At 51.8% G+C, this 15,631-nt stretch overlaps 8 protein-coding genes; 4 read left to right on the forward strand and 4 right to left on the reverse strand.

Moving 5' to 3' along the window:
- Positions 1-163: 163 nt before the first annotated feature.
- Positions 164-2,025, forward strand: RCC_06161 (uncharacterized protein; the record flags this gene model as incomplete). XM_023771423.1 has 5 exons in its annotated part: positions 164-434; positions 488-1,064; positions 1,155-1,380; positions 1,441-1,751; positions 1,806-2,025. 5 exons carry the CDS (start codon positions 164-166, stop codon positions 2,023-2,025), a joined length of 1,605 nt encoding a protein of 534 aa, XP_023627191.1.
- A 1,375-nt stretch (positions 2,026-3,400) lies between these two features.
- On the reverse strand, positions 3,401-4,366 carry RCC_06162 (uncharacterized protein; the record flags this gene model as incomplete). The annotated part of the gene is made up of 1 exon (XM_023771424.1): positions 3,401-4,366. The coding sequence occupies one exon, from the start codon at positions 4,364-4,366 to the stop codon at positions 3,401-3,403; it is 966 nt and encodes a 321-aa protein (XP_023627192.1).
- Positions 4,367-5,468: 1,102 nt separating this feature from the next.
- Positions 5,469-6,193, reverse strand: RCC_06163 (related to Protein GET1; the record flags this gene model as incomplete). XM_023771425.1 has 2 exons in its annotated part: positions 5,469-5,854; positions 5,917-6,193. The coding sequence occupies 2 exons, from the start codon at positions 6,191-6,193 to the stop codon at positions 5,469-5,471; spliced, it is 663 nt and encodes a 220-aa protein (XP_023627193.1).
- Positions 6,194-6,401: 208 nt separating this feature from the next.
- Positions 6,402-7,508, forward strand: RCC_06164 (uncharacterized protein; the record flags this gene model as incomplete). Its single annotated transcript, XM_023771426.1, has 1 exon — positions 6,402-7,508. The coding sequence occupies one exon, from the start codon at positions 6,402-6,404 to the stop codon at positions 7,506-7,508; it is 1,107 nt and encodes a 368-aa protein (XP_023627194.1).
- Positions 7,509-7,581: 73 nt separating this feature from the next.
- RCC_06165 (uncharacterized protein) lies at positions 7,582-7,817 on the forward strand (the record flags this gene model as incomplete). XM_023771427.1 has 2 exons in its annotated part: positions 7,582-7,637; positions 7,697-7,817. 2 exons carry the CDS (start codon positions 7,582-7,584, stop codon positions 7,815-7,817), a joined length of 177 nt encoding a protein of 58 aa, XP_023627195.1.
- A 621-nt stretch (positions 7,818-8,438) lies between these two features.
- Positions 8,439-11,750, reverse strand: RCC_06166 (probable nuclear transport receptor CRM1/MSN5 (importin beta superfamily); the record flags this gene model as incomplete). XM_023771428.1 has 2 exons in its annotated part: positions 8,439-9,227; positions 9,321-11,750. 2 exons carry the CDS (start codon positions 11,748-11,750, stop codon positions 8,439-8,441), a joined length of 3,219 nt encoding a protein of 1,072 aa, XP_023627196.1.
- Positions 11,751-12,428: 678 nt separating this feature from the next.
- RCC_06167 (uncharacterized protein) lies at positions 12,429-12,896 on the forward strand (the record flags this gene model as incomplete). The annotated part of the gene is made up of 1 exon (XM_023771429.1): positions 12,429-12,896. The coding sequence occupies one exon, from the start codon at positions 12,429-12,431 to the stop codon at positions 12,894-12,896; it is 468 nt and encodes a 155-aa protein (XP_023627197.1).
- A 519-nt stretch (positions 12,897-13,415) lies between these two features.
- On the reverse strand, positions 13,416-13,881 carry RCC_06168 (uncharacterized protein; the record flags this gene model as incomplete). XM_023771430.1 has 2 exons in its annotated part: positions 13,416-13,558; positions 13,614-13,881. 2 exons carry the CDS (start codon positions 13,879-13,881, stop codon positions 13,416-13,418), a joined length of 411 nt encoding a protein of 136 aa, XP_023627198.1.
- Between the last annotated feature and the right edge of the window lie 1,750 nt (positions 13,882-15,631).

Raw genomic sequence — 15,631 nt, forward strand, 5'->3', positions numbered from 1 at the left:
AGTTCATCATCATCGACCACGCCGTCATTATGGTGCCAGCGATATCTGCTCTGAATGGGCGGATCTGTGCCAACTGCCAGCAACCTGGACATCTGGCATGCTCGGCCTGTCTTCTGGTCGTGGTTAGTCTTTTATTCACTCGAAAACTGGAAGCCGCCCGCTGATGTCCCCGCAGTACTGCAGCCGTACCTGTCAAGTTGCTCACCGCAGCCACCACAAACCCTCTTGCACCTCTCCCCTCATCAAAAAGACGTGGAATCCCAGTTGGGTCCTGGAGCGCCGCACGCCCAAGTTCCTCACTTATGGTCCTTCCAGCCAGGACAAATACGGAGCGCGCAAGTACTTCTGGGGCAATATACCAGCCTTGGACATCATCCAACTCGCGTCAAATGAGGGTCTGGACTACGATAAAGATCTCTTTCTTCTCTTCGCCGGCGAGTCCAGCAGGTGCATAGACATGGAATCAAGCTGACCCGTCATTCTGTAGCTTCTGGCGACCCACGGAACATCGTCAAGTCCGTGGGCTCTCTACCAGATACATACACCAATCGAGTGCGTCTCTTCATCAATGACCGGGATTTTGAGGTGGTGGCTCGCAATCTGATTATCTGCCTCATCGGACTTGTCGTTGAAGATAGTACGGAGGATGTGACCTGCATGCTTCATGTATGGTACTCAACACTGATTCGTGCAAGTGATGCCACCATCCTCACGACCAAGATTCTGCCGCTATTTGAGGACGTCAACCGCAAGATTGAAATGAAGGGACCGGGCGTCGTCTTGGGCAAGACCTGGACACTGGGGGATAACACCTGCCGGGCCGAACTCACCAAGGAGAAGTGGCAGGAGCTGCTACGATTTGTGAAAGACACCGCCGGTCTGACGCGGGAGCAGGCCCACCAGATTCGGGCGGCCGTCACCTTGGCACCACAGCGGGTGGACTACAGGGATCGCTGGCTCTTCTCTCAGCAGCCAGCCCATCGCGTCTGCGCCAGTAGATTCTTCGATGATGGCCTTCTCCTTCCATTTGGTGCCTCACGGGAGGAGTTCACTGTGCCGAACCCGTAAGTTTCGATCGAGATCCTTCGAAACAACCCACTGAACTTTGTCTCTAGTACCTTATTCCAGTCAGCTGAATGGCCTATGATGGATAGTGCCAATCCTCTACAGGGCTGGWGCGCTTCTGAGGTCTCCAACACCGATTCGGGGCCAGCATCCCGCGACTTGTACGGCAAACTCTTCTACCACATCAGCTCGCATCTGGCCAGTTTCCACAGCCGTCTCGCACACCATGGCAATGACTTCTGTTTCCTACAAGTTGATGCTACGTCGCTGAAGGATCAGAAATCACTGCACGACATGAAGTTTGCGAGAGTCGAGGTAAGTCCATCCCCGTACACTTTGATAATCACATCAGGCGTTAACTCATGATGACTGCAGATGTCGAACATCTCGGATGCGTTCTACTTGGGAATCACCCAGACTTTGACGTGCTTGGGCGTCATGTTGCAGAGCCCAAAGAACAATCCACATGCCACGCTACTCACTCTTTTCATGAACGCCATTCCCGAAATTCTGCACTATGAGGGAGGCTCAGCAGTCGCTCGCAAAAAAAGAATCAGAGAAATGGCGCAGGCGGGCAAGTTTTTCTCGCGGTCTCTTATCACAGACTTCAGCATGAGTAGTCCGAGGGTGCTGCAGATGACTGACGCTGTTTGCTACTTTCGTGATTTTGACGACTACTTCGAAAGGTACATTGGAATACTTGTCCTCCGTTTTTGCCATTACTAACCATAACATTACAGCTACATGGCCATCAAAAAGTTCAAGGAGATCGAGGCTCAGAGTGTCAATCTGCTGCCTGGAGGTATGCTAATGAAGAAGCGCCATACAATTGTCGAGAAATGGCCGCTGCGACTGAAGCTGCTGTATGGCGATCCCGGTGCACAGTCGGAGTTCGATATTCTTGAGGCATCAGGCCACACTGGCCACGAGCGCTATATGGAGTGGAAGAGAGGAGACTGAGCTGGAAAGTCGTCAGTTGTAAGCTGCCAAAGTTCAGGATCAATGTGCCAGGAATCTTCACAGGGGAGGAATGGAGGTCAGCGTAGCTAAGATTGGAAGGATCATGGCGAACGAAATGGCAAAGAGTGTTGAAAGTCGACCAGGTCTTCCGCCTTGCTGATATGATGGCGCTGAGGTTCCGGTGTCGGTAAAATTGGGGAAATACAAGACAGGCGCTCTCCACACCGAGCAGACGCCTTCATAACCATGGCGTTCATTCTCCTCAGTGTCCTACTCACTCGGTTTTGTCAGTGACAGTCAACTGCTAGCCAGTTAAGTGCTCTCTTATAATCTTACCAACGAGTTGTGAATAGTAAAACCTCCAAATTGGAGCCAGGTAGGTCAAAAGCCGGTGGTGGGAGTATCTTACAAGCGAATGGAAGGTTATAATTCCTTCCAAGAGTAAAAGGAGAAGTGTTACCCGTCAGGCATCTTATCCATCGAGCCGATGGATGCCTCCTCCCTAGTCGGACGACTTATAAACAAAATACCTAGGTAAAGAGCAGAAGTTTCGAGCTCAAGCATAGTCCCCCATCCGACAGGCCCCTTCAACGGAGCTCTCTCCAAATCGAGACTCTGACTCGCCCGCCACCATCAAGATCTACCGGAGCTGAACTTGTCGTACACTACAGCTTCCCATATAATCATAAATTGAATGATAGATCAAAGCCTACAATGTCGCTTATCCTTCACCGTTCTCACACCTCGCAGATGTTTTCGGCGTGATAGCTTGTAGAAAATCCCAGAATCAAACCATTGTGGATGAATCTTGTTAAGAGGATTTGGAAACATTCACTTGCATGGATTCACTCGCTAAACATTCAAGTAATCTACTCATCATTTCAAATCTGGCAAGCTCTAATGAACCTACTTCGTGCGGAGATAGCTCGCTTTCAGAAGGCAATCTGAAATGCAAGAAGTGCTTTCGACTTTCGAGCAGCAAGTCTGAATTCGCGCAATGAAAGTCGCTGCTCAACGCAATACTTGCTCTGGTGTCGTTTCCATGGCCAGGGACGCTGATTTGGATGATGAAATTGTGTCTACATGAATATCTTACCTATGGTGTTCACTTTGGAATTTGTCATTGTTATTTGCCTTACGATCTACCCTGTTAGAATCAAGTTCTTACGGTCCTGTACACTAGCAGAAGCTAGGTCTAAAACCGATATTTGTGCTGCCAAGACAATTTTCAATCACATGCTCACAGCGAAAGTGTCGTTGTTGACTGCATGAGATGCGATAGAGACTTCCAACACGCACACCTCCCACATCTTACAGCTCCCATCGAAACACCCCAAACTTGACAACCCACAACCCACATCCCAACTCCCCATCCCTACGACAAAAGCGCCAACGCCCCCAAAAAAGCCCCTCCAACCCCCCAAAAACTCACCCTCGACCCCCCAACCGCAGCCCCAATCCCATCAGCCGCACCAGTACTCCTCCCCTCCGCCTCAAGCTCCGCATCAACCCTCGAACACACAGCCCTCCTAGCACTCCGAACCGTATCCAAAACCATAACATGCAACCTCAACCTCTCCTGATCCCAAACCGTCCGATTCCCCTCCTCATAAACCCCACTAGACTGAAAGAAAAACCCATTTCCCGACAACAACGGAAACGAAGAATTCGCAATCCCAGTCCCATTCTGCGTGAGTTCCAGCGTAGCAGGCGCCCCATTATTTTCAAAAACCCCCGCGCAAGCGGGAATAGTGGAAGGATCTCGTACTATAGGACAGCCGCTTGCTCCAGTAGTACCCGTTGTGGAAAGGAGAGGTCCTAAACAATCTCCCAGAGCGCCAGAACAGCTATCCTGCGAAGAAGCAGTATACGCATTCGTAACATTCGCCGGGAAAAACGCCGTGAAAACCGTAGCGCAAAGTTGTGGAGCTTCTAGATCTTCACTCCTCGAAGGCTTGGCATCTTTCTGGATTTCCGACATTGTTTCTTGAAGATTCCCATCGCCTTGCCAAGAGAGATCGTAGACTGTATTGAGCATTCGAGGATTAGGGATTGGACCGGAAGAAGCGTTTGAGGCGTTTGGGATTGCGGCTTCGGTGATGTTGATGCGCCATGTGAGAGTCTGGGAGGGGGATTTGCCGCCTGGGATTTCGGTTGCTATTCCCCAGCCGGATGTCAGAAGTTGGGATTTGGAGAGTTTTGGGTTGTGGTTGAGGGTTAGGAAGTCGGGGGTTCCTGGTGCTGAGGGGCCGTAGCCGGAGCCGGTTGTTGGGCCGTATTGTATGGCTGTTGTGCAGCTGGCGAGAGCGAGGTGGGTCAAGTAGAGTTGAGAGGCCTTCATTTTGAAAGATGTAGATTGCGATATAGCGGGTGTGTCGTGGGTGAGAGTGGTGGAGGATTGATGTTAAGACCTGTGAAGCGAAACTCAATAGTAGTACAGGTCTGCTAGCTGTTATATAGCAGATTGAAGCGAGAGGACGAGCAGATCTTCAACAATGATGCAGCCAAGAGTTTCCATAGCCTTTACCTTGGCTGGACGCCTTGCTCTACCTTGTATCAATTGATTTCCATACATGGGGATTGTTCCTGGTGCCGATGCGAGCGAATGACAAGTGCTGAACCCCTATCCGTGGACTCGCAAGAATTTCCCAATCGGGAAATTCGTACGAAATTTTGTCGCATCGTTTGATCCTCTGCTCCATGTGACTCTAGTGGTGCATGGCTGCCACGCACAGAGTGTTAGCTCTTTGGCTATGATTCTMCCGAGAGCCGTGGCGCGTGTATAGCGATGACTTCAGGATCATCATCCTTAAGCGAGGCTGCGACAGAGTCATAAAAGATCAATGCACACGAGCTTGATCTGTGTCCTAAGATGCCAGCATTGAAGATCGGAGAATGTGTCGAATCAGCAGTCTCAACATCTTGTCCCGTGTATCGCTATCCTCTCTAGTATGCGATGTTCATGAGGTATCGCGACTTCTTCTGAAATTACCACTCCGTCGCATGTCTGGGAAGACTCGTCGCTCACGCGGGTATCTAGATGCCGCACTTGCTGCACTATCTTGAATGTGGTGGTCAGAGCGTGGAGGAAGTTGAAGAGGAAAGATTGAGCCGTGGAGATCCTGGTAGACGGCCGTCGACTTTGGATTTCCCGTCAAGACGTGGTGACACCATACTGGAAACGTCTTCTTAGTATGCTGTCAGCATTCCCGTTTATAATTGAATTGAGCGGGTCAGCGGAGATCTCAACAGAGCCATCGTCCTGCAGCATGCGGCGAATAGCATGGTCTTCCTATGACCTGCTGCTCACTGTCTGGAATGGAACGGGCTTCCACTCATGTCGTCAGGTGTACACCAGAGATTTTCCACTTTCTGTCGAATTCATCTCAGAGCCATACCTCTCCCACGTCCCGCCCTAAACGCCATGATAAGTCAACCATCCCTTAAAGCTCTTTTCTTTGCCGAATCTCCACTTTCGGTGCCTGTTTCTTCTCTGACTTGATCTCTTTTTCCCCCGTCACCTCCTGCACCTTCTTAATCTCCTCCGTCCTCGACTTCAATGTCCACGCAGCGGTCGCAGCCTCCACCACCAGCCCAACCACCATCCCGCACGCCATTCCCCATACGTTGACAGACACACTTCCCAACGGCGCCCGCGGGAAGCTCAGCACCCATTCTCCAGCATAAGGCACCCATCCTCTAGGTAGCCAAAACATGCCCTGTTTCGAAAACCACGTGTTCACCAGGAAATTCACACCTTGTGTTCCCAGCCATCGTAGTTTGTTGAGAATGCTATCGAAAGAGCTTCGGAAGCCGCCGGTTTGAGAGACTGTGGTTTAAATCAGCATTAGCTCCTTGTTCCCATGTATTTCAAAAAAAAAAGTGACCCACCGTTCTTGTCGTAGATATCCTTAGCTTTATCGTGTTCCCTCCTCAATCGCGCCCACTTAGCGAAGTTGTCTTGAGCGGAGACTGCAGTCATTTCTCGCTTGAGACGTAAAACCTCATTGCGCAGTTGGGTTGTTTTGGCAGAGTTGGCCGAGTGTTCGGTGGGGAGCAGGAGGAAAAGTCGCCAGGCGAGGTCATTGATCGCTTGAGCGCCGACGGTACTGATGAGTGATAGGGCCAGCTGGATGGCAAAGACCAKGGCGAGGATGGTGGGCGACATCTTCCGTGGTTGGATATGTGTGTGTGAGAGAGAAGTGGAAGAAGATGTTGTGTTGCGGGAAAGTCGGACGGAGGTGACGATGATTCCCACGACTTTGCGGATTGGCACATGCGGGATGATCCCTGCATATCTCCGGCGCTAGTTTCGTCGCATGTGAAGTTCACGATGCGCCATTCATGATCATCGTCAATATCACATCTTCATCTCGATGGCTACCCATCGCAGAGCAGCGCGCTGGACGCGCGAACCAACGACGAGAATCACCAAATTACAGCATTGGACACGGAATGGTGCCACGGCGCCGCCGCCGACGACAACGACCCTTCCCGATCGCGTGCCCGTGCCGACCTACGACGCCGAAGTCTACGAGGCTCATCTCACAAGCTCGGATTGGAGCAAAGAAGAGACGGATTATCTGGTGCAAGTCTATGGAGATTGCCATGGAAAATGGCCGGTGATTGCAGATCACTACGAGTTTGAAGGCGGTAGTCCGCGGTCAATGGAGGAACTCAAGTCGCGATTCTACACCTTGTCCGCCTCGTTGCTACAACTGGCGACTCCCATCACAAGCATGACAACTACCGACTACAGTCTGTACGAAATGCTCTCGTCCTTCAACGCCGAGCAAGAAACATCGCGGAAAAAGCTCGCAGAGGGCCATCTCTACCGTCGCGCCAACGAAGTCGACGAGGAAACGGTGCTGCTGGGAGAACTACAACGCATCATGCTCAATCAAGCGTCTTTGGACAACCAACGAGAAGAACTGCGGCAACGTCTCGATCATCCACGTGCTGCCACGACCGGCTACCAATACACCACCTCACAAGCCCTCACCACCCTCTGGCAACAACTCCTCGCTCAGGATCGAGCCAAAAAGCACTCCAAATTGCGGCCCACCGGCCATGCAGCGTATGATGGTCTGCCTTCTATGAACAACAGCAACAACACAAACAACAGTAGTGCCGCCCGACCTTCCCAAACCCCTGCCCAACCCACCCTCCCAGACGCCCTCTCCAAAGCAGACCAGCTGCGTTTCGGCGTCACCCTGAACCCCGACAAACCCGGCAGCAGTGTCTCCTTCCTAGGCGACCGCTTCACCAAACCGCGCACCGCAAAATCTCAACTCCAAACAGACAAACTCGCTGCCATTCTCTCCAACATCGGCGTCCACGATGTCATCCCCATGGCCACCCCTCCAGTCGTAGCGGCCTTTGAGCAAATCATGGAGAAAGTCCACACACTAATGGAATTGAGAAAGACCAATGAGAAAGATCTCCAAGAAGTCCGAGTCAGACAAGGCGAGCTTTCTTCATAGGACGGAGGAAGTTCAGAGGTGGATAATCCACGGCACGAGGAACGATCATCAGAGGTATTGACTTCATCTTCGGATGCCGTCGAGAATGTTCACCAACGACGTGCACGCTAAACGAGACGATCTCGCGATGTAAGTCGTGCATCTCGGGATTTTGGAAGGGATGCACACTGACTTCATGGCCATCAAAGCCAGCAAGATGCTGTAGATGCAGAAGCAGGTATCGTGACGAAGCTTGATGTCGTGCCCATCGCTGTGAAGAGCAGTAGCGGACGCTGCTCCGATTCTTCAAGCATCCAAGTTGGTATGTGAGCAGGAAATAGCCGTCTACTACCACGAGTAGAAATGAGAGAGGACGTCGAGAATGCAGGGCGGAAAGAAGCTACTTCTCAGCGTGATATCCAAGGAGAGACTATCAACATGAATATAAATGAATCCATTCACGACTTGAAATACATGCACTGAATACGATCTTCATCATCAACTTGACTTTCACATTTTTTGTGCGCCTGAAAAGGTATCTAAAAAGCCAACAACAATGATCAGAAACCCGCCGCGCTGCCGTAATAGCAGAAGACATCGTGAGTGAAAGTATCGACGATGATGCATTGAACAACAACGTCCAGCCTAGACCGTTGCCCCTTCATCACGTTTAATGTGTGTGTGCGTTTGGCTGCATTTGAACATTTTGTTTTGTTTTCGCTGCCGTTACCTGACCTKYTTKYYWTYCAWGSWSRWGACGGCAYACGAGATCAAGCTGAACCGAGCCCAGCCGAGCGACAGTCTCCTCATGTCTCGATGTTCGTGTTCGTGGGTCAGGTGAAATGCCTCATCTCATGCTTTGTTTGGGTGGTGTCCTTAAAACCCCAGCACATTATCATCATCATCATAACCTCCCACAACACCCCTTGAAAGCTCCACTTCGGCCTCGATTCAAAGCTCATCATCGTCCAACTCACTTGGCTTGAGCAATCCCGCAACCTTGGACATGCGATTCCGCTCTGCCTCTTGCGCATCCTTGGCCGCCTTCTCGCGGTCCTCCTGGAACAGCTCCGTGTTGTCGCCCGCAAACTCCTTCAATTGGATCAAGAAGTCGCGGAGAATGAGCTTGAACTTGACAAGATCCTCTGTCGTCTCAAACAGACTCGTGATGAAGTTGGTGATTTGCACGGCCTGCAGGTTGGGGAATGCGTTGGAGAGCAGAGTGGCCACAAAGTTTTGCAGGAAGTCGCGGTTGGATGTACCCTGCACTGTCTGATCGGTGTATATGGGTCCGGAGATTTTGTTCGCGCCGACGAGCCAGAAGAGACGCGCAAGCAGCATCGACTGATACTTGAATCCAGCCTTGTGGTCGGAGTCGGTGAGGACGAAGAAGACATCCTGCAACACGGTAGTGAAGAAGTTCTGGAAGAAAGCATCACAAGTCTGTTGATCGGTGTGGTTGGCCATGTTCTCCACCAGCTCCACACACATTTGTAAACCCTCGCCTTCAACCGCACGGTTGTCGTGTTTGCTCGCCCACATGCACGAGTCGATGACGAGCTTGAAGTGAGWCTGATCCAGCTTGAGCAGAGCCGGGAAGCATCGCTGGTTGATGGCTCGCAGCAGCTTGAAAAACTCGACACGATGCTCGGGGTATTCGGAGAAATCCTTGTTAATCATATCCAACGTGCACTCAAACACATTATCGAGAATTGCGGGGACTTGTTCCGTCATCATGCCCTGCCCCGGGAAATCAACACACTGGTCTACTTTACCTTTCATTGCGAGAGCGCGTACGATCATGAACTTGCTCGTGGTTGGTGTCCAACGTACCTGTAATTTGGAGATCAAGACTGTGATGACAGCCAATACTTCCGCCTCGCGAGCATCCGGAACGTTGTTCTTGTAGTCGAGTAAGATGGCTTCCAGCAGTTGAGGAACGAGGGTCTGGTGAATCATCTCAAGATCATCCGCCTTCTCAACATACGTCGTGATGAGCTTGAGAATCTCCTTCTTGATCGTTCTCAAACCGCGGACTTTCGGCATCTTGGTCGCAATGTTTCCGTCGCGCTGAACGGCCTCGTCGATCAATTGAGACGATGCGCGGTACATGGTCAGCATGTCGAGGTAAATTCGACCAATCTGCGGGAAAAAGTACGACCCGATACTGCTGCATGCTGCGACGTTAGTCTTCATGATGTTGCCGATTACCTTTATAGTCTCCGAGTTGTGAAGGATGGTAGGGTCGTTGTGGGCACCCTGGATGATCTGGTCCCAAGCAGAGTTGGGCAAGCTCATCAATTCGCTGATGAGTCGCTCTTGTGTCGACTTGGCGCCCTGTGCACTGATCATGTAGCCACAAGCCTCGTAGAATGTGTGCACTTGTTGAGGAGAAAGATCGCATGTAATCTTTCGCATGGTCTTGACAATCTCGTCGATGAATGGCTCGCTCTCGCCGGGTTGCTGAATAACAAAGTGCCTCTTGCACTTGTTCGCAATCTTGATGAAAGTGTCGCAGGCCATGTCTTGAACACCCTCGTGGGTCTCATGCATGAACTCGAACAGCTTATTGACGACCGTCTTAAGGAACTTCCAGTGTGCCTTCAAGAATCGAGGGTATTGTCCAACGATGTACATGATGTTGGACGCCACCACAGCTTTGTTGTCCTTTCCGCGCTTCATCTCGGTAAGACCGAGAAGATCCTTGATGACAGTAACAAGGAAGCGCTTCTCAGTCTCCTCGTTCATGGCCCCTGAGATGGACCCAATAGCCCAACAGAGAGTGTTGCAGTTACCCCAGCTCCACTCGGTACCATCGACTTGTCGCGCCAGCTTTTCGGACATGATTTGCTCGGTATCCACAACATCCAGATGGGTGAGGAAGACCAGACACTCTCTTGTGGTCTTGTAGAGCTGGATAGTGTCGGACTCCTTGACGAACTCGCGCACAATCTCTCCCTCGTCGTTCTCCACGATGAGCACCTCCTCGGGTCGTACCATCTTCTCAATCATGACCTGTCGAAGGTTGGAGAGGACATCTGTGTACTTGTGTTTCCGCAGTGGGTAGTTTGCCAGAATCTGTGGGTTCATCGCACCGCCGTTCTGAAGCCCGGTCATGTTAATCAGTGGGTTCATTTCGGTGATGGGAATTTGCTGCATCTCGTCGTAAAGCTCGCACACCAATTTCGTCCAGTACTCCAGGCAGATTTTGAAGATCTCACGGTCCTCGATCTGGCTGATTCTGATCAAGTAGAAATGGCCGTGCAGGAGGAAGTCCCGGTTAGGAAGGTTCTCAATGATGCTGAGATGATTGCTGAAGAAGTTGCAGAGGAAAAGCGCCAGATTTTGTACAAACTCCTGATCTCTGCTGTTGGAGGATGCGTAGGTTGACTTGAGATCAAGAGATAGAGGAATGATGGTGGAGATGGTTGTGAGCGTGTCGGTGAACATCTGTACCAACTTATCGTTCCAGTTGTGCTCCGTCTGCAAGCTTCCAATCTCCGTCAAGCACTTCAAGGTGACGTTGCGGAACTCGGGCAGCTCGAGGAAACGGCTTCTAAGCGTCTCGATCAACGAGGCACCTGTGGGCGGTGTCTCAAAGATGTACCCAAGCGGAATCCAACTCAAGAACTTCAGCAGCGTCTCAAGCGTGGCCTTGATAAGGCTAGGCTGGTCCGCGGTTCTGAGAATCTCCGAGCAGAGGTTGTAGATGCTGGTGAACTCGTCACACATGCTCTGCTTCATTTGACGCGTCTTGGTGCTGGTCATGGCGTCCTGGGAGAAGTCAAAGACCTCTTCAGAGAGCAAGCGCAGAATGGCCATGTTGTTTTCGCAAATGGGCAGGCTGCTGCGGCAGGATGAAATGATCTCGTTGATGAACGTCGGCCAGTTGTGTGGCCACTCCTGTTTGAGGATACTGACGAGGACGAGGTTGAGCTTGTTGAGCAGTGCGCGCTCTTTGCGTAGGAGTTCTTCTGTGCTGCTCTGCTGAATGATGTAGTTGACAACAAAGTTACGAATACCATGGCACTGATCGCGCGGCAGCACCTTCCACCGGGTCATGATGACATTGTCGAGCACTTGTAGTCCAAGGTATTTGGTCTGCGGGTATTGTGCTTCCTGCAGAATCTTGTCCACCATCAACCAGGCGTCCGGGTTCTCTTTGAACTGGTTGAGCGAGGCTTGTGCTTGCTTCTGCTGTTCGCCACGGCCCTCGTAGAAGGAGCGCACCGTGACATCGAGCTCCTCGATGCTCATCGCCATGATTGCGGGATACGGTTGTGAAGGCGGAAGAGGTGTTGGTGCGGAGGCTGGCGTTTGGGTCGCGAGAATCGCGGGTCTGGGAAAGTGAGGACACGCGCCCAGGCAGAGTCGTGCTCAGGCAGCGGCCGAMAGCGGCGAAGGTGAGGATAGTCGCAGTATTCGACGCGCGTGGTCGAGTAATCTGGAGTGGTAGCGGTGGAAAGTGGCGGCGCTGAGAGTGTGTGTGGTGTGAGTTGACGAAGGCGTTCAATCAAATGGCGGGAGGTTGGTTGGCGGAGAGAAGCTTTTCTCTTGACGATGACCTCGATTCGATCTATTACAAAGCCACCGACACCAGAAAAATGCGGGGATTGACCGTCCAGCTATTTCTAGTCAATGCTTGCTTTGATTTACTCGGAAGATGTAAGAAGTGATGCTGCTTTCCTCAACAATACCTTCATTCGGCGCGTGCAGTCAAGATCCTCAATCTCAAGCTGTATCGAGCCCCTCCATGACCCTCATCCGCGTCGACTGCCGTTGACAAAGAACCTGGAAAGGGTTCGCTTCCGACTCCACAATCTTCACAAGACAAACACAAACACATACAGCTACATTCACATCTTCACACCTGCCATCACCAAGTTGTGTAGACAGAGCACATACAACTGCTTCACGCCTCTAGACTGCCCCGCCTATTCAATGGCTCTCCCCAATCCCTCCACCATTCAGACACTAGCGACAGCATCAGCATCAGCAGGATCCGCCACAGCAGTCGCACAACCCACTTCTGGCTCCCAAACAATCACTCAAACACCGGCCTCGGAACCCAGCGGTACTCTGCGTCTCCGCGGGGCTTCTCCTTCGTCATCTTCAGCAGCACCCCGCGTCCAATGGGCCGAATCAGTCATTGACAATGAGCACATGGGCAAAAAGTCATCCAAGGTCTGCTGCATCTACCACGCGCCTCATGAGGATGGTGATAGCTCCAGCGACGACTCGAGCAGCTCCAGTGGAGAGGACAGTGATGGTGGGCAGGATTTGAGTCGGGCGAGAAAGGCAGGGAGCAGGAAGGGCAAGGGCAAGAAAGAGGGAGGTGAAAGAAAGCCTAGCCCAAACGCCTATGAGAGAGTTCCGAAGCATAAAGGAAAGGGCAAGGCAGAGGGTTGAGATGGACTGGGTGGCATTCTCAAGCATCGATAAAAGCTAAAGAGTCGACGGGAGAATCTGTTGAAAGCATTCGTCGAGAGCTGTGGAGCATTCCTGCTCGGGAAATTCGATATTGGGAGCTCAGGAGCGTGACTCGGATCCAACACACTACTCCAGCAAACGCACCGGCTACAGACACTGACATGTGCGGCTAGGCTCGCCATTTCCGTCATCAACTGCTTCAAACGCTGCTACCACATTCAGTGCGAGACAGTCCCCAGCACCCATCGTCCTGTGGCGTAAAACGGGTCGCGAAGCATCACATGCCCTCGGACCCCATCCTCCATTGCCGGAAGCATATCATAGTACACTGTAGTACAGCGTAGCATAGCACCTGCACAGGCACAGTTGTCCTGAAGGGAAGAACATCCCTGCGGTACACTGCCAGATGCCTTCTTTCGCACTGGCGTGCACATCTTGCTTCGAGCTTCTTCGTTGAGCAATCGTTTAGCATGCGTGTCAGAATCACCCGTGTCTCTTTCAGCCTCCACCAGAAGCAGCCTCCTTGCCCTCCATCTCCCTTTGCGCAGCTTCAGCCTGCTGGATCGGTATCCGCACCAAAGTCTGCGGCAATGTAGGCTCTTCTGCTTGGCCCTTCTGCTCGCTCGGCTTCGGTATGCTTGCTGAGCAAACAATCAGCAACCCAAACATCTCATACTCTACACTGACAGCACTCACCACTAGCCATGTAAACCGCTCTCAAGACAGTATTCCAATTCCCCATAACCGCCGCCACAGCCTCCGTCCCGTCACTCAGCGTTCCCAACTTATCCTCCAACTGCTGCATTTGGCCAGCTAGACCAGCTGATAGATCGCGAAGTTGTTTGAGGGATTCGAGTTCGGCTTTCTTCTCTTGAATGCGGGTCGCGAGGAGGGAAGCCTGTGTAGATTGCGAGGATGATGGTCGGTTCATGGCACCTGAACCGGGCCTTGGAGCGTATGACATGATGTTGGAGGAGGTTTTGGTGAAGGTGTTGTTGGTTCTTGTGGGCTGTCCTTATTCTGAGGCAGAATCCTGAAGTGGGGTCCGGGAACTAACCTAGAGAGGAAGTTTGGACTTGGAATTTCGCAAAGTCTACGTCTCGCTATAAACTTTTGTTTACGCAATAACAGCAATTAAAAAAGCCCTTTTGCATTGCGCGGCTGCTGCTAGGTCGGGCAGGCCCGACGCAGCCGCGAGAAAAAAATAGAGGCGTCGACCTTGCATTTTCATGTAGAGAGAGTGGGCAAAGCCACGCTAAGTGCGGGTAGCTGATTTAGCGCCTCAGGATTCTGCCTCAGAATAAGGACAGCCTTCTTGTGGAGGGCAACAAGGAAGACGCGCTTCGGCGTTCGCGCCGCGGCGTCTTGGCGTGGAAACAGCTTCCATTCAAAACCACTTTCAACGTCACCACATTACGCTTCTTGATTGCATGTTCGATTCCCTTATCATGCTACAACGGCATTTGGGTATTTGTCGCCGCTGGACACAATTCAATGCCCTGAGATCTCCGCCATAACAAGCGGGCTCAACGGCTCAGCGAATTCTCGTGGGATCAAAAATAAGGCGAGCTTCACTCATTGCCCACGCAACATGGGGCACCAGGATACTCTACCACAGTTTCGGGGTACTGATAAGCCAACTGCGCCGTATTCCGCAACCTGGAGAGCACAGTTGGAGACCTTGACCCTCGCACGCGACATGGATGCCAAGATGACCATATCACAAGCTCTTGTGCAATGTCAACGGCCCTAAGCTTCGGTAGAATGGCACAAGATGTATTCATGCTGATTCTCGCTGATTGCTCAAACCTGCTTGGCGACCTGCACTTGCGCCTCCCATTGACAAGAAGCCCCGTTGCAAGCTCAGACCGCCTATCGTTTCTCGAGCGCCTTCTGTCCATCAAGTTCGCAGAAACCTAGCTGACAACGGAACAAAGCCCGCCCGTACGTGTTGCCTCAAACCATGGCAGGTCGATCATCGCACAAAACCCTCCAGTCCTATCGCCTTCTCGACTCTAGGCTGCATCTGACTGTGCATCTCCCGTAGCCAGCTCTGCCGATGACTCCAGACTCATATTGTACAACAAAATGCTCGAGGCTGATCCTGGACCAAGTATGATGCACACATGACCCAGCTGTGTCGCCAGGACAATCACCTCTTCAGCAATGCAGTGACAGCCGGACTATGGCCTCATCATTTCCCCTTGGGCTTACGTACGCATCTTCCGTTGCACCAAGAACTGCCCACAACATGTCAGCAATAGAACATCGTGGGTAGTAGTCCTCTCCCGTCGATCACGACCGCAAAGTTGGGTGGCAGAGAATTACCGAGCACTCGATGAGGCGCCTGGTGATCCTTCATGCATCCTCATGGGCATCACCAGGTGCTGATCGCTGCAGTTGCACGTCACCCTGGCACGACCTTCCCGGGTCCGTCGCGGCTGTTAGAATCTGACTTCATCTTTCGATCGGACGGGGGAATCGTGGCTTTGAGTGCCAGACGGTAGCTGTATGATACTACGTGAGCGACGATGAAATCGGAAGGGTCCGCCTGGAGGTCCAGTCGGGCCATCTTCGCGAAGTCGGAGTGCTCTCTAAACGGTAAAATGTGATGGAAGAAAAGCGTGAGATATGTGTCACAAAAACCCTTGTATGTTCGATGCACTAATTCGATGGGCACTGTTGTAAAAGTACACACATGGCTTCCATCAACA

Source organism: Ramularia collo-cygni, assembly GCF_900074925.1.
Source record: "Ramularia collo-cygni strain URUG2 genome assembly, contig: RCC_scaffold09, whole genome shotgun sequence".
In the NCBI taxonomy this organism is placed as follows: domain Eukaryota; kingdom Fungi; phylum Ascomycota; class Dothideomycetes; order Mycosphaerellales; family Mycosphaerellaceae; genus Ramularia; species Ramularia collo-cygni.